Here is a 26,374-nt window from a genome sequence, read left to right on the forward strand (position 1 = left end):
ACTTAATACTTCCTCACTGTGTGAACCTGAGAGAATCACAACCTCAATTGCCTTGCCAAAAACATAACAAACTAAAACAAAACAGAAAAGAAATGGTGAGAATGTAATGATTACAAAATAGGAGTGGAATGAAAGGAAAGGATGGAAAATATTGTAAAGATTAAAATGATAAGGCAAGGCAAATGATTACATATAAGGAGGGGAAAAAAAGAGTCTGGGATAATACTGGGGTTGTGAATCTGAGTAAAAGAGAAGACTCTGGTGCCCTTTATAGTAGCAGAGAAGTTCAGAAGTGGGAAAAAAATTTTGGAAGAGATAATGAGTTCTATTTTGGATATCTTGACTTTGAGGCAGTTCAAACTGTAAAATGTTCAAAATGCAATTTGTCTGGGACTAGAGATCATCATCTGCAGAGATGATAAGGTAAACCCATGGGAACTAGTAAGATCACCAAGAGAGACAACATATAGAAAAAAGAAAAAAGGATCAAGATGGAACCCAGGAAGTAAACCTAGTGCTATTGAAGTGACATAGATTTAAAAAAAAAAAAAAAAAAAAAAAAAAAGCACATCAAAGGAGAATGAGAGGGAGCAGTCAGGAGAAGTAGAAGAACCAGAGACAACAATGCCATGAAAAACCAGGCAAAGGACAGAATATCTTGAAGAAGTGATCAATACGGTCAAAGGTTTCAAACAGGTAAATAGCAATTAAGATTGAAAAAACTTTAACATATTTAACAGGTATTGGTCAACCTGCCATCTGGTGGAAGGAGTGGGGGGAAGGAGGGAAAAAGTCGGAACAAAAGGATTTGCAACTGTCAATGCTGAAAAATTACCTATGCATATATTTTGTTAATAAAAAGCTATAAAAAAAAGATTGAAAAAAGGAAATCAAGAAATGATTGGTAATTGTCCAACTGATCTTCCTAAAGCACATATCACATCTCTTTCTGCCTCCATTCAGTCATTAATCAATTCCAGTAGCTCCCTATTTCCTCAAATAATCTTCTGGTTGGTATTAAAAATCCTTAAAAATATGGCCTTTTTTTTGTTTTCTAGTCTTCTTAAATCTTACTTATATACTCTGTGATCCAATAAAATTGTTCTCTTTGCTGTCTCTTATAACACTCATTTCCTAATTCCACGTCTTTTCACTGACTCTTATCTCCTTTGCTGGAGCTGTCTTTCATTTTAATTCTGGTTCTTGGCTTCTTTCAAGTCTAAGCTTAATTGCCATCTGCGGAAACCTTTGCCAATCCTCTATAATCTCAGTGCCTTCCTAGCAAGATTATAGCCAACTTGTCTTGAACATATCTTGCTTGAACTTCACTGCTGTATGCTGTCTCTCCCTTAGACTATGAGCTCCATGAGAGTGGGTACTATCTTTGCCCTTCTTTGTATTCCCAGAGAGAGGACACAGGTTAATTTGAATGATGGGGCTGGAAGAAAGCAGAAGGGTTATAAGAGAATGAAAATGAAAAAATATAACATCCATTCTTAGTTAAAACACACACACACACACACACACACACACACACACACACACACAAGAAAGCATAGGAATAATTGGAATTTTTCTTAAAATAATATCTAACTAAAATCCAAAGCAAGAATGTGCAGAACCAAGATGGCAGAGAAAAGACTCCTGTCTTGCCTAAACTCTCCCCCAAACCTCTCTAAATACCTTTGAATAATGCCCTAAAGTTAATTCTAGAGTGGTAGAATTCACAAAAGGATGGGTCAAATAATTTTCCAGCGCAACTTAGATCTTCAGGAAACATCTATCTCACTGAGGTGACAGTGAAGGCCTCAGCAAGCCAGAAGCAGTCCCTGGGAAGGACTAAAGCATCAATGGTGGCTGCTTCTGGAGTTCACAATTAGTCTAAAGGAAATTACAGGGGACTCTTTGCTGGCACTGGGGACAGAATTCTGTTCCACTGCCCCAACTTAGATCCAGTCCAGGGAACTGCAGTCCTGGATGGTAGTCTCAGGGTGAGGAAGAGCAGTAGCACATCAGAGTTTGCAGCCATAGGGAAGCTGGGACCCTGGTCATGTTTTTAGGGTAGAAAAGAGTGCTTGTGGTCACAAACTAGTAATCATACCTCTTCTTAGATCAAGCCATCCTGAAAGAATTAAAAACTTACAAATCCATAAAACATATCCCTAAAAACAGCCACTGAAAATCCCTGAAGCTTAGAATGGAAGCCTGAGATGAAAGTACAGGACTAAAAGCACCTTGGAAGCAGAACCCCATTTTAGCAAAGGATTAAAAATAAAAAAAATGAGCAAACAAAAAAAAAAATTCTGATCACAAAAACTTACTATGATAACAAGGAAAATCAAAACACATACTCAGAAGATAATAAAGTCAAAACTCCCACATCCAAAGCTCCAAGAAAAATATGAATTAAGTCTCAGGTCATGGAAGAGCTCAAAAATTTTTTAATTGCATGCTTAATTCATTGAATTGTTCAATTTTATGACAACTTCTTTGTTTCTTGATGTATCATAAAGTCATTAGCTTCTACTTGTTCAATTCTAATTTTAAAGGAATTACTTTCTTCAGTTGAACTTTCATACTTCCTTTTCAATTTGGCCAATTCTGCTTTTCAAGGCATTCTTCTCTTCTTTGGATTTTTGTGCCTCTTTCACCATTTGGCCTAATCTGTTTTTTAAGGTGTTATTTTATATAGTATTTTTTTGTGCCTCTTTTACCATACTGTTGATTCCTTTTTCTCCATGATTTTCTTTTATTACTCTCATTTCTTTTTCCACCTTTTCCTCTACCTCTCTGACTTGATTTGCACTGTGCTAGAAATGCAAGCTATAAGCAATGTTAAGAAAGTGAAACTAACATAGACAAAGAAAAAACAAAATTATCTTTTTACAGATATGATAATTTCAAGAACCACAGAGAGTTAAGTAAAAATTAATTGAAATAAACTTCAATAAAGTTTCAGGATACAAGACAAATGCATGTAATTCATCAACATTCCTACATAACAACAAACTCTGAAAAGATGAACCAGAAAGAGAAATTCCTTTAAAAAATATCTACAAGTTATACAATTCTTGGGAATTATCTACCAAAATTTACCCAGGGTCTACATGATTCAAATTGTAAAACACTCTTTGAAGAAATAAAGACAGGCCTAAATGATCTGAGAAACATTATTTTCATTAAGCTGACTCATTAAAATGAAAATGTAATACTACCTACATTACTTGATTTAGTGCTGAAACAATCAGACTCACAAAAGAATATTTTGTAGAATTAGAAAAATAATGGTGAAATTCATATGAAGGAACAAAATTTAAGATTCTCAAGGGTAATAATTTTTAAAAATGGGAAGGAAAGGGGGGTTTATTAACTAAGAAAAGAGGGGTCTCAAAAATGTATTACAAAGCAATAAGTAGTAAAAATGATTTTGTGCTGAAGGAGAGAAGAAATAGGAGGAGAAGAAGAAAGAAAAAGAAGGAGGAAGGGAGAAGAGAAACAGTGGAACAGATTAGGTATTCAACATAGGAAACCAAACAAACATAGTAGCTTATGGTTTTCTTTTTTTTAAAAAAATTATATTTAATTTTAATTTATGGGATAAAACAAGCATTTTCAGAACATAGTACAGTTTAAAAAAGGTAATTGTTGTACACGAACTTACAAAAGATCCCACTTACGAGGGAAAAGGCTTACTATTTGACAAAAACTCTTAGGAAAATTGGACAGCCATCTGACAGAAATTAGATTTAGAACAAAAATTACGTTTCAAGCATTTCACTATTTCAATTTCCTATTCAAAAAGATTCCTTACAACTGTAGACAAATTATATAAAATTTTATTTTAGTAATTTTCTTCTTTTGGTGGTAGGCAATATATTTTACCATTGTAGGCTGCAATTTTCTCATCTATAAGATGAGAAAATTGGAAAGGAAAATATCAAAGATCCCTTCTAGTTCTAATATCCTAACAGTCTATGAGTTAGGCTATCAGGATTAAGAAACAAATAACAACAATTACCCATAATTATGAAAGAATTTGGGGACTTTTTTTTGTGTGTGCTTCCTGCCACATAGTATGAAACTTGTTTAAGTTCTACCAAGCAACAGAGATCATTTTCCCTAAGAACTAATATAGGTCACCTAGTGCACAGAACATTTTGTGGTATTCTGAACCCCTCATAAATATATTAGAAAGGAACTTTTTTTCCCTAAAGTATCAGTACAACCAACTTAAGATTTATATATGTACCTTGAGAAAGCTTAAATTTGCATAGGCTGACTCCAGGCAGGATTTTTTTTAAATTTCAACTCCTTCTTCACTTTTATCTCCTTTCTGAACAGATGGTAATAAAACTTTTGCCCTCACATATCTCTGTATGTTAGAATGAAGACTGCTGAGGAGAGTAACTTTACTGAACCATTTAAGTAGAAGATTTATAGCACAAAATGACTGCCATCACTGACAAAGTATATGTATATGTCTATGCAAAATTAATATACAATCTATACATACAACAACTAGATATACCATTAGGAAAAATACCTGTTTTTTGTACTGAAGCTACAGTATGAAAAAATTACATTCTGGAATGAGAGCAAGTCAACTGTTGGCATAAATTGGAACAAGAAGAGAACATGGCAGTGGGCAATGAGTTAAGTGAATTTGGGAAGATTTTGTCTTTTTCTGCAGTTTGAGGCAGGCAGCAAGATGCACTAGCCCACATTGCTGCATCTGCAAATGGCACATATTGAAACCCATACAGTGATATACTTTCGGGCAGTAACAAAAATAGCGGTACTTTCTACCCTGTGATATAAATTCTATCTCTAACCTATAAAGTTTTAGGTACTTTGATCTGCACATGGAATAAGAAGGATAATTTAGAAAATACTTCCTGCATATTAGAATAAACAGAAAGAGTTTGAATGGAATATGGCCAAGATTCAAAAAGAATTAGGTCACGCAAGCCTGATGATGATGCCCATGCGCGCACACACATGCAGATGCAAACACACATAGTTGCCCGCACACCCTACACATCAGTTTGAATGAATAAGTGGACTAAAACATCAATAATCTTGTTAAAGCTGAAAGAAAATGCAGAAAGGACAAGAGAAGAAACGTGTTCTGGTTACCTGGTATGGCTGTTGGAAGAAAGGCTCTCCCATGGCTGGATGCTACAGCCAGAGACAGTAAATGCTCCCCCACAGCTTCCGTCCAGCTTCATCAGCAGTGCTTTGGCGGCATTTTCTGCTGTCTTCCGGCAATCATGAGCATGCTTAAGCATCTGGGTAACATTTTCATCTCTTGTCTGGTCCCCTAAGTTGTAAAGTAATCAGTGGAATAATTGACATAGCATAAGCCTGGGGAGGAACATAGGCAAGCAATATTCAATTACTCAATGGATGAGAAGTAGGGTGCTGTAGGGAAAAAGACATTAAACTAAATGTCAGCACACCTAGGTTCCCGTTCTGGTTCTCTTACTATATAATCTTGTTCTTTGATCTTGTAATCTTCTTTCTTGGCAACAGTTTCCTCATGTATGAAATAAAATACCTTTCACTTCTAAGATCCAATTATTCAGAAATTATCCAACTTAGGCTTAGGTTATCATCTTTTTTTCATAAAGAGGTTTTTCTTTATGAGGGCAGACAAGGGAAACAAATGGCCAGATAATGCAACTTTACCACTAATTCACTTCCCTGTGAATTATTAGGAAAAGGGGAAGGAACTAATGGCTAAAATGAAAACATCGAATTATCTTTAGATTTCTTTTACCTGGTATTACTGCATTTCTATTATGTTTGTCTGATCAATAGTCTGAGACAATATCTATAAAGAGCTTATCTAGCTACAGTTATTAATAAAAGTACAAATAAAGTATGAATTTTTTTAAAACTCTGTTAAGTCTATGAAAAAAAATTATACTGGGATCAAACATTATAACACTGACATTTCCTTTTCGTTGGCAAAAAATAAAAGGCATCATGATGTAATATGGATAGCAAACTGGACCTAAGAGCCTAGAAAAGCTGGATTCAGTCTGGCTATAAAACAATTGGAATAAACTTTTTAAATTCTGGCTATAAGATGACTGGAATAAACTTCCTGTCTGAGGAAACTGAAGACTAGGCTTAGAAAATTCAGAAACTCAGCAATTCAATTTGAGTAACCTGTAAATGATTTTTTCCTCTGCCCCAAAAAACTATGAAGACTATTAAAGCAGAAGGGTTGCAATCTGGGTTGGTTAGAAGTTGAACTGACAGCCATGAAATCATACATCCTTTAAGTATTAGAATTCTTAAGTTCAACTATGAAGAAATAGTATAACTAAGATTACCTAATAAATATGAATATATTTAGGTAAAAGAAATCTTTTACCTAGAACTAGGTAAATTTGAACTACTTTATTACTAATTTTAAACACTTACTTAAATGATCCCAGCTATACCCAATCTCTATACTGTGTTTATGTTCTAGGCTACAAGAGCTTACCAAAAAAAGAATGTTTTTGAACTTTAAATAAAGAGTTCTCTCTAATATAAACTAAAAATAAGCCAAATGATTTTTCCCTTTTAACTGATCATATTTGTTAATAGGTATGTTTTTAAAAATCTTAAGGGATGGCCAAGACCATTTTTGGATCAGTTTCATATGAGAATTAGAGTTTTATAGATCCACTAAAAGACGCTGAAAAAAAAAAAATAAGGTTTTTAATAGAATTGCTGGCACTGTCTCTGTTTTGGAGTTAGAAAAGGTAATTGTCCTATTAAAAAAAAAAAAAAAAGAAGTTAAGAATGGCCTAATGAAATTAAAGTGTTTGTAAAGAGTACTATTAGATAAAAAGAGACTAGGAATATTTTAGGAGCAAGGGCAACAAGGAAATTCATACATAAACATTCATACATTTCCACATATTTTTTAAAGGGGAAGACATTAAAAGTTTTAAAATTTTCTCAGGGAACCTCTATTCACATTTCAAAGGAATCAGGGTTTTATAGAACAGTAACTGGGAAAGGGTGACTTCAAAATAAAGAGAAAAAAATCTACCACACAAAAATTATAAAGCTCTGATTATGGGAAAGAAAACTTGAGGGGGAAAAAAAAAATCAACAGAGGAATGAGTCCCTCGAAGCCAATGCCACACACTGAAGAAAGTGGGTTCCTGCTTTGAAAGAACAAAGTTGAATCATTTCTATTGCTGCACAAGTCAATGTCTAGCAATTCTATTAATCTGTGAAAATAAATTTATTGTGAAGTATTGTTTGTTTTAATTTGTAATTCTGTGTTTCAATTACAATCCTTATTCCATTCAAAATAACCAGTTTACTTAGGAGAGAAGAAAAAAAAAAAACCACATAAACAGCCCCAAAACTCAAGTTTAGAGGAGCAAGATAATACATATTCAATGAAGCACAGAATGGGATTTAAGAGAATTATGAGATATTCATGTGGCCCTTACCAACAGATCCCACACCCGCTGCTCGGAACTGTCCAAGGATAAGAGACTGTTCACTTTCTGCTAGCGCCAATAGGAGTTCATAGGCTTCTATGCATTGCTCACTGTAAAACATAAAATTCAAAGTCCTCAATTAAGGAAAAATATATACAGTCAGAGATGAGAAAACAGGTATTGCAATTAAAGAGAAGAGACCTTTCTTGTAGTCTTGGCATCAACACTAAACAAATATGTTAATATAGATACCTTTTTTAAGTTTCATTTTCTTCATCAGTAAAATAGGAGTTAATGCACCATTATGATCCAAGTTGTCTAAAAAAGTACTTTGCAGATAATAAGAACTACATAAATGTAAGCTGTGAGAAATGAAGCTAGAGAAATTTTTCTCCATGACAAGTCTATTCCTCTTATCTCTCAATTATTCTGGCTCGGCACAACTGAACAAAAATCCACCATAAATATTTATTGGGATCAACAGTAACCATGCTTTTTTTTTTCTCCTTTATTTTAAGATTTAGAAAAAAACCAAAAGATGCAATAAAATAAAACTGGAAGGGATGAGTATGCCTTTTTTTAATGCTCAGATGAAATGTAATAAGCACTAAAATCTAGAGGCCATTTTCCACTAAGGCATAGAGAAATTGCATTTGGAGGGTACTCTACTTTTTGGCTCCCTTTTCTAGATTTCCTTTGAAATGTGAATAGAGAGAGGTTCGATGAGAAAATTTTAAAACTTCTAATGTCTTCCCCTATAAAGACGTCGCTCTTTCTGAATCATGGTCACCAATAGAAAGAGTAAAACATAATTCTGGCAATCAGTAAAACCCTTAGCCTAACATAAAACTCATTCACAATGAGCATGTAAGTGATGAATGCTAAAGAACAAATGCTGCCAACTTGCTAGGGTGCAAATAAGATATCTCAAGTAATCCTCTTGGCCTTTTTACCCCCATTACTCCTGTGACATGTATTCTACGCCAACCAGCATACAAATGGTATAAAAGAAAAGCGACAAAACTCATTTAGGCCTATCTGAATAATAATAATAATTTATTTTACCTCCTTATTTCTTGAATGCTTACTCTTAAAAAATGCTAAATTAATATCACTAGGAAGGGTAGTTTCTCTCTGAAAAGAACTTGGGCCACCCCCATTGACTTTAATCCTTTCAAGAAAAGGATCTCCAACTTCTTTTTTTCCCCCCAAGTTAAAGGACAAAAAATTTATTATGCTGACAATAGTGGGCTAAGTTCCTTTTTTCTTTTTTTTAAATTAAAGCTTTTTAATTTTCAAAACATATGCAGAAATAATTTTTCAATATCTTAAAATATGTTGAATTCAATATATGTTGTAGAGGGCTTTAACTATGGAATCAATGCACTGAGGTCAGGACTGCTAAGCGCTTAAGGCTAACTACCGCTTGGAGTATTCTCTATGGGCATTATGCTTGGAAAATGGTCCTTTCCACTATCCGTACTGGCTCAGTGATTGGTGTATAGAGGACTGTAGGAGGGACTAGGGGGTGGAGTAAAGATAGCCAGAGGCACATTATTGGCGGAGATGAGGGGGAAGGTGATCGCAGAGTATTCAATCCTGAATCTAAGACCAAGAATAAAGATTAAGGACTTTTGCTTATCCTGATTCCAGCTGATTCTGGGGTGTCCTGGGTGTTAGCGCAATTATTCCAATATGTGTACATATTTATACAATTATGTTGCTGCACAAGAAAAGTCAGATCAAAAAGGGAAAAAAAAAATGAGAAAAAACAAAATGCAAGCAAACAACAACAAAAAGAGTAAAAATGCTATTTTGTGATCCATACTCAGTTCTCACAATCCTCTTTCTGGGTGTAGATGTCTCTCTTCATCACAAGATCATTGGAACTAGTCTGAATCATCTCGAATTGTTCGTTGTATAATATTGATGTTGCCATGTACAATGATCTCGTGGTTCTGCTCATTTCACTTAGCATCAGTTCATGTAAGTTTCTCTAGGCCTCTCTGAAATCATCCTGCTGATCATTTCTCATAGAACAATAATATTCCATAACATTAATATACCACAACTTACTCTGCCATTTTTCATGATGGCATCTATTCAGTTTCCAGTTTCTTGCCACTACAAAAAGGGCTGAAGGACTCCAATTTCAAAAGGCTCATGTTGGAAGATATTATCCACATTCAGAAAAAAAACTGATAAAGACTCTAAATGCAAATTGAAGCATACTATTTTTATCTTTTTTTTTTGTTGGGGTTTTTTTTTTCATGGTTTTTTTCTTTTATTCTATTTCTTCTTTCACAATATGACTGTGAAAATATGTTTAACATGACTGTATACATATAACCAATATCAGACTGTTTGCCCCCCTTGGGGAAGAGAAAGAGGGAGAAAAATTTAGACTTCAAAATCTTATAAGAAATAAATGCTAAAAAACTATCTTTACATATAATTGGAAAAAAATGAAAAACTATTGAAAAAAAAGATTCAAAAAAGAAGAGGGAGTAAAAGTCAACCATTTCACACACAGCTTTGGTTCACTTGACTAATAGGGAGACTGTATTCTTATCTGTTTCTAAAGAGAGTACCACTTGCTTTGACACTGCAAAATGGGTAACTTTTAGTGGGGGGGAGGGGTCTTAGCAGGAAAAAGAGGGGATAACTAACATTCCATATAATCTGGATCTGCCCAGAGAAAGATGCCATGACTGACCCTGAGTCTTGGTAAAAAGCTTCAGTGATCAGTGAGCCATAGATAAAAGTCTATCACTTTGACCTCCTAAAAATAACCACAACTATTTTAAAAGCCAGCCAAAGACTCTTCTTTTAATGCTACAAAGAGATTTTGGTACACTAATACACTAAATATCAATTTTCCTAAACTTCAGCCTCATCTGCCCCAAACTTTAGAAGGTATATGCCAAAATTTGTCAAGATAGGTTTTGAAATAAAAGGTGGCTTTAAAAGACAATGTCTTGTTACTGTCTTCATCACAACCATGGACTTACCTATATTGCAATGCAAGTCTCAAAGCGGTGGCGTTGGATTCATATTTCCCCACCAGCATGCTCATCCTCTCAGCGTTGCTTTTGCATTCTTCCAGTGTTATGGTCAGCAGATCATTTTGAGATTTTAGGTGCTCTATTCGACTACAAAGAAACAGACTCATTTTCAAATTTTCTGCTGAAGTTATTAAATCTGCCAATATTTTTAAAAATTTATCTTTTTTAAATTTAAATAAAAAATAAAAAGGAAAAACAAAATACGAAGGCTCCTTCTCTGAAGGTGGATAATAGCTCCCTTTATAAGTCTTTATTTTTCTAAATCTACTAATTCATCTTATATTTTCTTATATTTTATATATTTTCTAGCTATTTTAAAATGTAAAAAATATCAATTAATATGACTGACACAAAGGTTAGTTTTCCTATTTTTCACTTTTGATTACATGTATTTTAGCTTTAACTTTGAGATCAAAGATTACAACGCTGCTTTTTTTCCTACTACATGACTGTACACATATAACCTATATCAGACTGTTTGCCCCCCTTGGAGAAGAGAAAGAGATTCTATTACTGATCATTATTATTAAGTTTATCTACATCTTTCATTTCCTATCTCTGATGACTCCTTTGCTTTACTTCTATCTGCTACATTCCCTTATTATTATTTAACCTGTCCCACCCTCAGGATTTATTCTTTATCTTCTCCCCTCAACTTCCATTTTTATTCCATTCCCCTTAATCTACACACAACTTATCCCATATCCATTAATCTATATATTCTTCTATACCTCCTTATCCTATTTCCTGCCTCTTTTATTTATTTATAAATTTAGAAGACTTTTATTCTCTTCTAGATATATATGTATTGTTTCCTCTTTAAACTATTCTTAATGTAAGATTCCAGAACTACTAGCCCTTTTCTCCTATCTAATTTCCTACATGTCAGTCTTTGCTTTTCAATCTCATTTGTGTAATGTTCATTAGTTCATCTTTTTACCTTTTCCTACATGGCTCTACTTTTTAGAATCACATATACCCTAATCTTTCTTTCAAACTGCCCAATTATTAACACCAATTTTAGACATATGGCTTATTTTTCCAGGTATAAAACATAAACTGTCTCTTTTGAATTCCTTGAAATTTGTCTTTGACATTTATCTTATTTGACAAATTTTCTATTTTGTTCAGGTCTTTTCATTAACAAAATCATGAAAGCCTGGCAATTCATTGAATGTCCCTTTTCCTTTTTTCAAGAATATGTTTAATTTTGCTGGGTATGATATTTTTGGCTGCAAAAATATTTTTGTTTCTGGTAATATTTTCTCCTTAATCTGAGGGTTTTGAGATATGGCTATGATGTTCCTGTTGGTTTTCCTTGTAAGATCTCTTTCAAGTAGTAATCTGTGGAATTTTTCTATTTCTACTTTCCCCTCTTATCTAACACTTCAGACAATTTTCATTAATTATTTCTTTTATTATTGTTTCAAAAGTTTTTTTTTTTAGTTGTAGTTTTTAGGTGGCTCTATCATTCCCAAATTTTATCTTCTTTTTCATCAGATCAGCAATTTTTCTTATATGATGTCTCATATGCTCTTCAATTTTTCAATTTTTTATATTTTATTTTATTATTTCTTGATCTCATAACTATGCTGACTTCCCTCTACCCAATTTTAGTTTTCAAAGAGTCATTTTCTTCCTTAAGAATCTGCATCTCCTTTTCTAATTAGCTGACTTTCTTTTCATAATCTTCTTGTTTTTCTTTAATTGTTTACTTTCTGTTTTTTAGTTTTTCTTCAATTTCCCTCATTTCATTTTTGTAATAATTTCTAAATTCTTCTATGAATTCTTTTTTTTATTTTTTTTTATTTTTTATTTTTTATTTTTTTTTTAATTTTTTATTTAATAATTACATTATATTGACACTCGTTTCTGTTCCGATTTTTTTTTTCCCCTCCCTCCCTCCACCCCCTCCCCTAGATGGCAAGCAGTCCTTTATATGTTGGATATGTTGCAGTATATCCTAGATACAATATATGTTTGCAGAACCGAACAGTTCTCTTGTTGCGTAGGGAGAATTGGATTCAGAAGGTATAAATAATCCGGGAAGAAAAACAAAAATGCAGATAGTTTACATTCGTTTCCCAGTGTTCTTTCTTTGGGTGTAGCTGCTTTTGTCCGTCATTTATCAATTGAAACTCAAGTCTCTTTGTCAAAGAAATCCACTTCCATCAAAATATGTCCTCATACAATATCGTTGTCGAAGTGTATAATGATCTCCTGGTTCTGCTCATTTCACTTAGCATCAGTTCATGTAAGTCTCGCCAGTCCTCTCTGTATTCATCCTGCTGGTCATTTCTTATTGAACAATAATATTCCATAACATTCATATACCACAATTTACCCAGCCATTCTCCAATTGATGGGCATCCATTCATTTTCCAGTTTTTAGCCACTACAAACAGGGCTGCTACAAACATTTTGGCACATACAGGTCCCTTTCCCTTCTTTAGTATTTCTTTGGGATATAAGCCCAATAGAAACACTGCTGGATCAAAGGGTATGCACAATTTGATAATTTTTTGGGCATAATTCCAGATTGCTCTCCAGAATGGTTGGATTCGTTCACAACTCCACCAACAATGCATTAGTGTCCCAGTTTTCCCGCATCCCCTCCAACATTCATCATTATTTTTTCCTGTCATCTTAGCCAATCTGACAGGTGTGTAGTGGTATCTCAGAGTTGTCTTAATTTGCATTTCTCTGATCAATAATGATTTGGAACACTCTTTCATATGAGTGGTAATAGTTTCAATTTCATCCTCTGAAAAATGTCTGTTCATATCCTTTGACCATTTATCAATTGGAGAATGGCTTGATTTCTTATAAATTTGAGTCAGTTCTCTATATATTTTGGAAATGAGGCCTTTATCAGAACCTTTAACTGTGAAAATGTTTTCCCAGTTTGTTGCTTCCCTTCTAATCTTGTTTGCATTAGTTTTATTTGTACAAAGGCTTTTTAATTTGATGTAATCGAAATTTTCTATTCTGTGATCAGTAATGGTCTCTAGTTCATCTTTGGTCACAAATTTCTTTCTCCTCCACAAGTCTGAGAGATAAACTATTCTATGTTCCTCTAATTTATTTATAATCTCGTTCTTTATGCCTAGGTCATAGACCCATTTTGATCTTATCTTGGTATATGGTGTTAAGTGTGGGTCCATGCCTAATTTCTGCCATACTAATTTCCAATTATCCCAGCAGTTTTTATCAAATAATGAATTCTTTTCCCAGAAGTTAGGGGCTTTGGGTTTGTCAAACACTAGATTGCTATAATTGACTATTCTGTCTTGTGAGCCTAGCCTTTTCCACTGATCCACTAATCTATTTCTTAGCCAATACCAAATGGTTTTGGTGACTGCTGCTTTATAATATAATTTTAGATCAGGTACAGCTAGGCCACCTTCATTTGATTTTTTTTTCATTAATTCCCTTGAGATTCTCGACTTTTTATTGTTCCATATGAATTTTGTTGTTATTTTTTCTAGATCAATAAAATATTTTCTTGGAAGTCTGATTGGTATAGCACTAAATAAATAGATTAGTTTAGGGAGTATTGTCATCTTTATTATGTTCGCTCGGCCAATCCAAGAGCACTTAATATTTTTCCAATTATTTAAGTCTGACTTTATTTGTGTGGAGACTTTTTTATAATTTTGCTCATATAATTCCTGACTTTCCTTTGGTAGATAGATTCCCAAATATTTTATGGTATCAACAGTTATTCTGAATGGAATTTCTCTTTGTATCTCTTGCTGTTGGGTTTTGTTGGTGATGTATAAAAATGCTGAGGATTTATGGGGATTTATTTTGTAGCCAGCTACTTTGCTAAAATTATGAATTATTTCCAATAGCTTTTTGGTAGAATCTCTGGGGTTCTCTAGGTATACCATCATATCATCTGCAAAGAGTGATAGTTTGGTTTCCTCATTGCCTACTCTAATTCCTTTTATATCTTTCTCGACTCTTATTGCCGAGGCTAGTGTTTCTAATACGATATTAAATAATAATGGTGATAGTGGGCAACCTTGCTTCACTCCAGATCTTACTGGGAAAGGTTCCAGTTTTTCCCCATTGCATATGATGCTTACTGATGGTTTTAAATATATGCTCCTGACTATTTTAAGGAAAAGTCCATTTATTCCTATGCTCTCAAGTGTTTTTATTAGGAATGGATGTTGGATTTTATCAAATGCTTTTTCTGCATCTATTGAGATGATCATGTGGTTTTTGTTTGTTTGGTTATTGATATAGTCAATTATGCTAATAGTTTTCCTAATATTGAACCAGCCCTGCATTCCTGGTATAAATCCTACTTGGTCATAGTGTATTATCCTGGTGACGATTTTCTGTAATCTTTTTGCTAATATTTTATTTAAGATTTTAGCATCAATATTCATTAGGGAGATTGGTCTATAATTTTCTTTCTCTGTTTTCAGCCTACCTGGTTTAGGTATCAGTACCATATCTGTGTCATAAAAGGAGTTTGGTAGGACTCCTTCAATCCCTATTTTTTCAAATAGTTTATATAACATTGGAGTTAATTGTTCTTTAAATGTTTGGTAGAATTCACATGTAAATCCATCTGGTCCTGGGGATTTTTTCTTAGGGAGTTGATTGATAGTTTGTTCTATTTCTTTTTCTGAGATGGGACTGTTTAGGATATTTACTTCTTCCTCTGTTAGTTTGGGCAAGCTGTATTTTTGGAGGTATTTTTCTATTTCATTTAAGTTGTCGAATTTATTGGCATAAAGTTGGGCAAAGTAACTCCTAATTATTGCTCTAATTTCCTCTTCGTTAGTGGTGAGTTCTCCCTTTTCATTTTTAAGACTAACAATTTGATTTTCCTCTTTCCTTTTTTTAATCAGATTTACTAAGGGTTTGTCTATTTTGTTGGTTTTTTCATAGAACCAACTCTTAGTTTTATTAATCAATTCAATAGTTTTTTTACTTTCAATTTTATTGATCTCACCTTTTACTTTTAGAATTTCAAGTTTAGTGTTTGACTGGGGGTTTTTAATTTGTTCCTTTTCTAGCATTTTTAATTGCAAACCCAATTCATTGACCTTCTCTTTCTCTATTTTATACAAATAGGCCTCTAGAGATATGAAATTTCCCCTTATTACCGCTTTGGCTGCATGCCATACATTTTGGTATGATGTCTCATTATTATCATTTTCTTGGGTGAAGTTATTAATTATGTCTATGATTTGCTGTTTCACCCAATCATTCTTTAGTATGAGATTATTTAGTTTCCAATTATTTTTTGGTCTACTTCCCCCTGCTTTTTTGTTGAATGTAATTTTCATTGCATCGTGGTCTGAAAAGGATGCATTTACTATTTCTGCCTTACTACATTTGAGTTTGAGGTTTTTATGTCCTAATATATGGTCAATTTTTGTATAGGTTCCATGAACTGCTGAAAAGAAAGTGTATTCCTTTCTGTCTCCATTACATTTTCTCCAGAGATCTATCATATCTAACTTTTCTAGTATTCTATTTACCTCTTTGACTTCTTTCTTATTTATTTTGTGGTTTGATTTATCTAATTCTGAGAGTGCAAGGTTAAGATCTCCCACTATTATAGTTTTACTGTCTATTTCTTCTTGCAGCTCTCTTAGTTTCTCTTTTAAGAATTTAGATGCTACCCCACTTGGTGCATATATGTTTAATATAGATAGTGCTTCATTATCCATGCTACCCTTTAGCAAGATATAGTGTCCTTCCTTATCTCTTTTAATTAGGTCAATTTTTGCTTTAGCTTGATCTGAGATCAGGATGGCTACCCCTGCTTTTTTGACTTCACCTGAAGCATAGTAGATTTTGCTCCAACCTTTTACCTTTAACCTGCATGTATCTCCCCGCTTCAGGTGTGTTTCCTGTAAACAACATATTGTAGGATTCTGGCTTTTAATCCATTCTGCTAACCGCTTCCTCTTTATGGGGGAGTTTACCCCGTTCACGTTTATGGTTAGAATGACCAATTCTGTATTACTTGCCATCTTGTTAACCCCGGTTTATGCTTTCCTCCCTTCTTTCCCCTTTCCCCCCCTTCCAAGTATTAAGCTTGTGAGCACCCCTTGCTTCTCACAGCCCTCCCTTTTTAGTATCCCTCCCCCCGCCTTAGAGTTCCTCCCCCTATCTTACCCCTTTCCCTCCCAGTTCCCGTATTCCCTTCCGCTTAGCTTATTCCTTCCCTTTCCACTTTTCCCTTCTCACTTTTCAATGAGATGGGAGAAGTTTCACCATAGATTGAATATGTCTTAAGATTTTTCACTTAAAGCCAATTCTGAAGGCAGTAAGATACCCACTATATTCATCCCCCTCCATTCTTTCTCTCAGATATAATAGGTTTCCTATGCCTCTTCGTGAGATGTACTACCCCCACTTTACCCTTTTTCTGGTACAATGTCCTTTCCACATCAATTTCTAGAACAAGGTATACATGTATTCTTTATACATCTATATAGTCAAAATATAGTTCCCAAGATTAATCTTTACCTTTTTAGATTTCTCTTGAGTTCTATATTTGTAGATCAAACTTTTTGTTAAGTTCTGGTTTTTTCATCAGAAATAGATGAAATTCGCTTACTTCGTTGAATGTCCATCTTCTTCCCTGGAAAAAGATGCTCATTCTCGCTGGGTAAGTTATTTTTGGTTGCATACCAAGTTCCTTAGCCTTTCGGAATATCATATTCCAGGCCCTTCGATCTTTTAATGTGGATGCTGCCAGATCCTGGGTGATCCTTATTGTGGCTCCTTGATACTTGAATTGGGTTTTTCTAGCCGCTTGCAATATTTTTTCTTTCATCTGAGGGTTCTGGCATTTGGCCACTATATTCCTTGGTGTTTTGATTTTAGGATCCCTTTCAGTGGGTGATCGATGAATCCTTTCAATGTTTATTTTTTCCTCTGTTCCTATGACTTCTGGGCAGTTCTCTTTGATAATTTCCTGGAAGACAGTGTCCAGGCTCTTTTTTTCATCATGTTTTTCTGGGAGTCCAATGATTCTCAGATTGTCTCTCCTGGATCTGTTTTCCAGGTCTGTTGTCTTCCCCAGAAGGTATTTCACATTTTTCTCCATTGTTTGATTTTTTTGGATTTGCTTGACTGATTCTTCTTGTCTCCTCGAGTCATTCAATTCCACTTGTTCAATTCTGATTTTCAGTGAAGTATTCTCTTCACTCACTTTTTTAAAATCTTTTTCTAATTGTCCAATTGAGTTCTTTTGTTCTGTGGATTTTTTTTCCATTTCGCCAATTTTGTTTTTTAGAGAGCTGTTTTCTGTTTCCAGTTCATTAATCCTATTTTTCAAGGATTTTACTTCTTTATCCACTCTCTCTTTAACTGACTTCTCCAGGCTCTTTTCCCATTTTTCTTCTAGCTCCCTTGTGAGAGCCTTTTTAATCACTTCTATGAGGTTCATCTGTGCTGAGGAACAGACGATCTCCTCCTTTGGGGATTCACCTGGGGACTGCCTGTTTTTAGTCTCCTCAGGATTTAGAGTCTGCTCTCTATCTGTATAGAAGCTGTCAAGGGTTAAAGTCCTCTTCAGCTTCTTGCTCATTCTGTCTATTAATCAGAGACAAACTACCACAGAAAAACAGAAAAAACTGGAGTCTTTCTTTGGGGCGGGGCTGGGTGTGTTATCGAGCTTCCTCTACAGACTGCAGGGGGCAGCAGTGAGGCACTAGCAGGACTGTGCTGCGCCTGCGCTCTGAGATCCCAAAGCGTGCTGAGTCACTGAGGGGGGGAAGGGGGGGGGTGGCCAGGTCCTGAGAGACTCCAGCTGTTTGGGGTTGTATTCTTCAGCCCCGGTGTTTTTAGCTTCTCTGCTGGGCTGTTGACTTGCTGCCGGAGCAAATTATCCAAACCTGTAGCGAAGCTCTCCCCGCAGAGACGGCTGCGATCACTCCCCACCCCCTCTCCAGTCTGCTCCCGTGCTCTCACTGCCACTGCCCTCAGCCTGCGCCCGATCTAAAACCGTCCCAGCCCTCCAGTAAAGACAGACCTTTCTTGGCGGATCTCAAGGATGGCTTCTCTTGGTAACTATTTGTGGGTTTTTTTCAGTCAAGCATTGATTCAGAGGCTTGTAATGAAATGGATAGTGAGAGAGAGCGTGGAGCTTATGCAGCTGTGAGCCTCCTCTCCGCCATCTTAACCGGAAACAACCTCTTCTATGAATTCTTAATGGGCAGGTGGCCATTTAACATTACTTTCTGGGGTAGAAGAAGCTTTTTTACCTCAATATCCTCCTCAGAAGATGAATCCTGATCTTCACTATCCCTGAATTAACTTTATATCATTGGGGTCATTCTCCTTAGTTTGCTCGTTTTTTTTATTTTTTATTTTTTATTCTTATTTTATTTTATTTTTTTGCTTTTCTTGCTGAGGCAATTGAGGTTAAGTGACTTGCCCAGAGTTTGCTCATTTTTAAAATCTTTTAGTTTTTTAGCAGATTGTTGCCATAACCCACTCTACTATGAGAGGGTATGAGATCCTACTTCAATTGTCCTCTCTGTCCTGGAACCCTAAACCAAGAATTCTATCTTCCTGTACGTGCCCACAGCCAGCAGGATCCCTGTCTTCCTGCTTTTGCACTCACCTGGTGTGTACTAATTCCTTCCTCTGCAAGGCTTTATCTCAACAGCACAACTGAACTGAATGTTTCTTATCAGTAGAGGTTTCCTTAATCTTCCCCAATTCAGAGATCTCATATGCCACTCTATGTGGGATATGAAAATTACTATGGCTGGAGCTGAAGCTGTTTCCCAACCCAGTTAGCATCAGGGTTCACCACTTTCTCTTTCAGCTAAACTAACTTGAAGGTGTTTATACTTCATAAGGGTCAAACTTCTATCCTGGTATATTCTTTGTTGTTCCACTGTTGCACCCTAATTCTTAATTGGTTTTAACATTCTGTGTTAGCCCTAAGGTGCTATTTTGTCTTGTTTGTGAGGGAAATCTGGAGAGCTTAGAATTTTTTGACTTATTCTTCCATCTTCCCAGAATCCTCTCCAATCTGCCAATTCTTTAAAAAAAAAAGTATTATATGTTCATATCAGTGATTTTTATTGTTCAGATGGAAGAAATATTTTAATATAGATCAGTAAGTATATATGATTAAATGAATCACTGAAATAGTTTATAGATATTAATGACTAAAGATATGAATAGATAGCTATTAATCCTTCACACAGATTGTAAGTTTCTTGAAGGCAAAGATTTCTAATTACTCAAAAATTGTTCTACTATAGTGTTCTACTTAATTTAAAGTTGCTATTAATAGTCAACATTTGCTTGTCTTTCTAGTACCTTAAGTAATTGCTGGATGTGTATGTGTGTGTGTGTTTGTATCTAGCTAACTCTATTTATAGGTATAGTTAGAGAGATCTACAGATAAGAATATAGAGACCTATAAATATATATATAAATAGATATCTATAAATATAAATACCATCTATTTTTTAGATGACCAAATCTAATTTAAAATTTTTTTAGAGACCAAAGAGGCCAGTAAATGCTGGCTATTAATAGCAAGTTTAAATTAAGTAGGACACTAGACCAGGATAATCAGGAAGTTTTCAGGGGAGTAGGAAATCCGTGTCTTTAAGAAAATTATATTTCATATGAAGGATACAGATGAGTAAAGAAATACCTAGCACTTTGCAACTATAAAAATGTTAACTTATTATGTGTAAATGCAGGATATATGAAAAATAAGTATAGAGTGATGGGGATAGGGGTGGATAATAAGGTTCTTGAATAAGGGAGCACTTGAGCTAAGCTTTTATGGAAACTCAGAAGTAACAAGGAGTATTCATAGCCCAACCAAAAGCACAGATATAGGAGATAGAATATCTAGTACGGAGCATAACATTATGGCATCTATGTTAGACAAGGTATATGTAGAGTGCATTAAAGCAGAGTAATTTGCAGTCACCCTGAAAAGGTAGGCCCTGATCAGACTGTAAAGGATTTCAAATGCAAAATAAAAGAGTTTTTCCTAAAAACAAAGGATGTTAATAAAGCTTTTTAAGCAGTGGAATGACATGGTTAGATCTGCACTTAAGAATTTTAGTTTGGCAGCTTAGTTAGCCAGTTAAGAGACTATTACAATAATATAGGTAAGAGAAGATGTAAGAAACACTGTAGAGGGAAAATCAAAGACTGGCAAACGATTGGTAATGGTTGGTGGGTGGATGTGAATAATCAAAGGTGATTCCTAAGTGGTAAGTCTGGGGAAACAGAAAAATAAAGGTCACCTTAACAAAATAGGGAAGTAATAAATAGGAATATGTACAGGAAGAATAATGAGTTCTGCTTTGTGTTTGTTGATTTTGAGATGTTTATCTAGGTGGAAATGAAGTTAGAAAGACAGGATAATTTCAAGAGAGAAATAAGAAATGCACAGATTTGAGAATGAATAGAGAGATGGTAGCTGATGAAAAATATATGGCAGATGGTGAAAATATAAAAAAAGAAGAGATAGGAAAGAAACTTGTTTTTTGGGGGGGGCTGTACATATTTGATGACATATTGTCAGGGAATAATTCTACAAGGAAAACAGACTCAAAGAGGAATTTCACATAGGAAGAGCTCTAGGAGAATATTGTGAAAATCCAGAGGGGAGCAAGTATCCAGGAGGAGAAAATAGTGAAGTGTCAAATGTTGTAGAGAGGTCATGAAGAATGAGAATTACGAAAAGATAACTTAATTTAGCAAGTAAGAAGGCATTAATGAACTTGCAGGGAGAGTTCTCAATGGAGTAGTCAGGAGGGTAGCCAAATTTCAAAGGGTTGGGAAGGAAATAAAAGGAGGAGAGAGTATCAAGGACAACAGTTTTTTCTTGGGGGGTTTGCTGTAAAGGGAAGGAGAGAAATAGGATAACATTTTGAGGGGATAATAGGCCAAATGAAAGTTCTTAATGGATTTAAAGGGAAAATCTGGACAACAGAAAAAAGTTTTGAAGAGCGTCAACCTAGAAGAGGTTGAAAATTAGGAAGATACAGAGGCAAGCTCCTGAAGGAGATGGGAAGAGAATGGCATCAAACACAAGGGTATCTAGAATTTTCAAAGCATATTTAAAAGAATAAATGTTCTGAACACTGAATTTTAAAAAGATCAAAAAATCCTCAGAGTGAATGCTGCCAAGAGGAAAATCATCTATAGTCAATTTACCTCAAGCAACTGATGCATTTGAGAGAATTCAAAAGACAATTCAGAGGAATACATTCCTTTCATAGCATATAAGAAAGGCAGAGTAATTCACTTCCTACTCTATAAAGTTAATAGCTATCATATTTTTAAGCAATAAATTACCCAATGTTGGAAAACAAGAAATACTAAACTATCAGAAAATGGTGGGTTATTTATAGGTGTCTACATGTGTAAGACAGTTTGTCACTTTTTAAAATGTGCACTTCCTGGAGACAGGAACTTCAGTCTACACAGGATAATTTTCGAACCAATTCAAAATTATGACTGAGATGAAAAAATACCATTGAGATTTTGTACTGTTACAGACACACATGCAAATCAGTATATCATATAGTAAGAGGAAAATCAATCTGGACATTATTTGACAACTAAAATGTTTTCTATGATGTTGGTCATATTAAGAAGGGGACTGTAATGATTGATAACATATAAGTCTATGTGACACAAACACAGTGAGAACAAGAGCTAGGAGAGGGATGTGAAAAGGAAAGAATAGAGTGTGGGGGAATTGGGGGTAGGGCAGAAAAGACACTTTTGTATTTGTATCTTCAGGTGTCATTTTTTAAACTTACCTGTTCAATCTCTCTGTCTCTACTTCAAATTCTCGAATTTTACTTTCTGAGATGGCAGATCCATGTGAATAGAGGGTCTGGAAAATCTCCTGGATGTTGGAACAGTCCTGCAGAGAGTGAGCAAGATGCTCTGCCACACTGCCAGATACCTGAAGTAAGAGTTAGAAGATCCTCTTTGATAAGGCTACAGGCTGGTATTGCAATGGATTCCAATCCATTCCACTTGTAGAAATGACAAATTGTTGGAATCTTTACAAAGTGTAAAGTCATGTTACACTTAGTACCTTGTTTCTTCTGGCCCATAACATCTCCTTGTAGGATCAGATCAATCATACTGAGCCATGCTAAATTAGATAATTATTGTCTCTATCAACTCTAATGACTTTATACTTTGTAAAGATTCCGATAACAAATTATTGTAAGCTGATATTCTCAGAGAACTGGGTACCACATAAAAGAGAGACAATTACTTCAGCTGTGTTTTTTGCTTTACATAATTTCACTATATTTCCAAAAGCAAGTTTAAAAAATAGTTTTTAGAAATGACTTTAATAATAAGCACATCCAAATATTCCATGTTTAGAATCAATAGTGTCTGGCAGCAGGCACAAACAGATCCACCTTTCTCCTTTCTAAGTCCTAGAATAGCACAGACCTATGGAACCTAGGCATTTTCTTTACTTTTTTGTTCTTTACAATTGAGAGCCCTGAGATTTCAGCATAGTTAAAGGAATTTCTAGAAAGTCAACATCTAATTGACTGCATTTTCACAATTCAGTGAAATTTCTACAAAAGGCAAAATTCTACATGAAAACTGTAAGTTCATGTGATGCAGTATCAAATAGTGTCTGAGTCCACTGTGAATTCTTCTCACTATGCAATCCATTAAGAGTACTAGATAAATTCCTTATCTATTTTCAATCACCTATCTACTCTGCTCCAAATTAGGAATTTATTGGTTTCACTGACAAAAATTCTACTTCTAAAGTACAAAATCTCAACCTTTCATAATGCTGAGCTAATCCTTCAGAAGCAAAATTTATCCTTGCTAGAGAATTTATCCCCTTTTAATAGTGAGGTGAACAAAATGTGGTTCTTTGTGGGCTTGATAGCTACAATGTTTTCTGTCATAGAAAACATTTCATGTTATAGAAGACAGAAAAAAGCTTCAGTTTTTCATCTGTATACAATGATCAGACCTAAATAATTTCTTTTTCAATAGTTTCATAAAGGAAAATAAAAATAACTTGCTCTCACAAAAATTATCTACTACATTAAAATCAATGTTGGAAACAAAAAAAAATTAGCATTATAGTCAATTGGTTTGTTGGATCAAAAACTTGAATGTCCATTTAAATAATCTCTAAACTTAAAAAAAATCCAAGTAGTTTTTTTAAAGTTTTTTCTGATGCATCTCTAAAGAACACTCACCCCTATGCTGCTGATTTCTGATCCTAGGATGGGCCGATCAGATGAAGAAGACTCTGATCTTGTCTTTGACAGCTTCACTCTCTCAGCAACCTAAAGAAAATCACAAATCATTTGGATTGTGTGTATATATCGATACTGTTCTATCTTGTATTTCAGTCAAACTTCTTCAAATTTCTTTCTTAGGCCTTACACAGAATTTTGTTTCAAAGCATATCGATGTACTTAAGTACATTGATATGTAGTACTACTACATAATACATAGTACGCCTATGATGTATTACAGCTAAATGTACTGGTATCTTGGCCCCTTACTAGATTATGAGCTATGTGAGGTTTTGATTATGTCTCAGCCAGATTTTTTTCTCCACATGTGTTTAACCTGCCCTGAAAAGAAACAAATTAATGTTGCTTATTCTTATGTCCTAAAAAAAATTTTTTTTACTTATTTTCTTAAAAGTCAGTTTAACTGAGCACCAGCCCTGAAGTCAGGATGACCTGAGTTCAAATCTGGCCTCAGACACTTAACACTTCCTAGCTATGAGACACTGGGCAAATCACTTAACTCCAAATGCCTCAGGAAAAAAAAAATCAGCTTAACTAAACTCCATTTATTAATACAGCATTAGGATTAGAGATATCTGCTGGAAAAGCTGACACAGTACCCTGACAGGCCTTCTTTGTGTAACAGACTTCCTGTTAGTTGAGATCTGTGAGGTCATTTTCCTAGCTCTTTTGTCCATCACACAAACTTCTCTCTCATTTTGATACAGATGGTCTAAAAAAAGTTTTCACTCTGGTCATAATCTATCTGCCCCCATTTTTCTAGTGCTACCATTTTTGTTCTTATTACCTGGGAAGAACACGTATACTAACCAAATCTCTTTTCCATTGTCTCAATCTATTTTGTAGACAAGAGGAAACTTTTATTCAATCTGAAGCACAGATTGTCTTCACAATGAGCTATCACACTAGGAAGTCCTTGCCATGCTGGGTTGGTTATTGTGAACTGGTATTTGTGACCCAATTGAAAAAAGAATAAAAAATATGAGTGGATTACCTCTCTCTTTAGCTCAAACATAGAAGTTCTAAGTATTGGGAAAATTGTCTTGGAACACAAGGAATTCTTTCTAACCGATCACATGCTTGCACAATAATGGTGTACAATGGAAACTGGCTCTCACATAAGGAAAGCTATTATTGCCAACTCAAAATAGTTCACCTTGGCAATGGGGATATCATTGCTGCTACTGCTGGTGCTCAGCTCTCCAGTACTGGGATTAATTGGTCGGTTAATAGAAGTGAGGTGACCTGGACTAGAAGGTCCCGCTGCTTGGACACTCTGTAAGCGTGTTTGTAGTTCTCGAACCTGAAACAATAAAATCTTTTAGACACAAATGACATAGTCTTTAGCAAATTTAAATTAAAATTTGAGTTCATGATCTGGATGTCTTGATGGGATAGCGCTCATTCCGAAAGACTGACTGCCAGAGACTGAGTCAGGAAACTTAAACTGGATAAAAACCACAAAATATTATGTAGATCTAGACTTGTATGCAAATTTTGTGGGTCAAATGATTTCTACTTATTATTCTACCTTCCCTCCCCTCATTTTATAGATAAGTTTATCATATCCATAGTCACAGTTTTGATAATTTATTCGGTATTTTACTCTATCCTATCATTATATTGCCTCCTTTTTGTCTTCTTGCCCTCTGTTTATAAACAAAGTGGTGAGAGGAATGTGTTCAACATTAATTATATAACTGATACAATGCTTTTCTTCCTTTGTTCAGTTCCCTTTTCCCAATTTGGGGAAACATAGGGAAAACGAATTTCTTTCCTTTTATTTTTCCCTTCACAATCTACCCTGTAAGTTGAAATCTATGACTAATCCTTTCACTAAATCTATCCTTTCTTACTCCCTATCTCCTACTCCTTTCTCTCTGTTCCAACCTAATTTCCTACTGAATTTAACATGTCTCTACATCAAACTTTATGTGTATGCATATGCACACATATATGAAATACACATAAACAAGTAAGTACATTCAGCTCTTCTCTACTTTAGGTGAAAGTGAAGTTCTTGGTAATCTATTCCTTCTTCTGTATATGTACAGTCTTCTTAAATAGCTCAATTTTCCTTTTTCTTTCTTCCCTAGTGTTTGTTTATGGCTCCCTTTTCTTTCTCCCAAGACCTTAAAAACACAACAAAATATATTTATTTATTTGACTGTAGTTTTCTGAAAGAATATGGTTTCTTCTCTCCTTATTAGAAGCAAATACTTCATCATCCTATAAACTCTACCAATTGTTTAAGTGTATGTATTTTCCTAAGTTTAATTTGTTATTTGGGTTTATACTTCAAAATATATACTTAGCTGATGTTTTTGTATGAGGTACATTCAGAAATCTTCTATTTCATTTAAATTCCATTTCTCTCCTATAGGATTATAATCAGTTTTGCCAGGTAAGTAATTATTGGTTGTCTTTAATCTTTTACCTTCTGGAATAGTATATTCCAAATCCTCCTTTCTTGGGAAGGAAGCACCTATCAAGTCTTGCTTTATTTGAACTATGGCTTCTTAAAACTTGAATTTTTTCTTTCTAGTTGTTTGCAGTATAATTTCTTTAC

At 34.6% G+C, this 26,374-nt stretch overlaps 1 protein-coding gene across 2 annotated transcripts in view; it reads right to left on the reverse strand.

Moving 5' to 3' along the window:
- The window catches only part of MCC (MCC regulator of WNT signaling pathway), a 225,492-nt gene that overhangs the window by 41,917 nt on the left and 157,201 nt on the right, over nucleotides 1-26,374 (reverse strand). For both annotated transcript variants that reach the window (XM_051962155.1, XM_051962163.1), the window contains exons 7-12: nucleotides 24,962-25,108; nucleotides 23,743-23,832; nucleotides 22,312-22,460; nucleotides 10,466-10,606; nucleotides 7,464-7,564; nucleotides 5,137-5,320 (exon numbers count right to left, since the gene is read on the reverse strand). In XM_051962155.1, coding sequence (XP_051818115.1) covers nucleotides 5,137-5,320; nucleotides 7,464-7,564; nucleotides 10,466-10,606; nucleotides 22,312-22,460; nucleotides 23,743-23,832; nucleotides 24,962-25,108 — 812 coding nt within the window. The remainder of the gene's footprint in view (nucleotides 1-5,136; nucleotides 5,321-7,463; nucleotides 7,565-10,465; nucleotides 10,607-22,311; nucleotides 22,461-23,742; nucleotides 23,833-24,961; nucleotides 25,109-26,374) is intronic.

The sequence above is a fragment of the Antechinus flavipes genome, chromosome 1 (genome assembly GCF_016432865.1).
Source record: "Antechinus flavipes isolate AdamAnt ecotype Samford, QLD, Australia chromosome 1, AdamAnt_v2, whole genome shotgun sequence".
Classification (NCBI taxonomy): domain Eukaryota; kingdom Metazoa; phylum Chordata; class Mammalia; order Dasyuromorphia; family Dasyuridae; genus Antechinus; species Antechinus flavipes.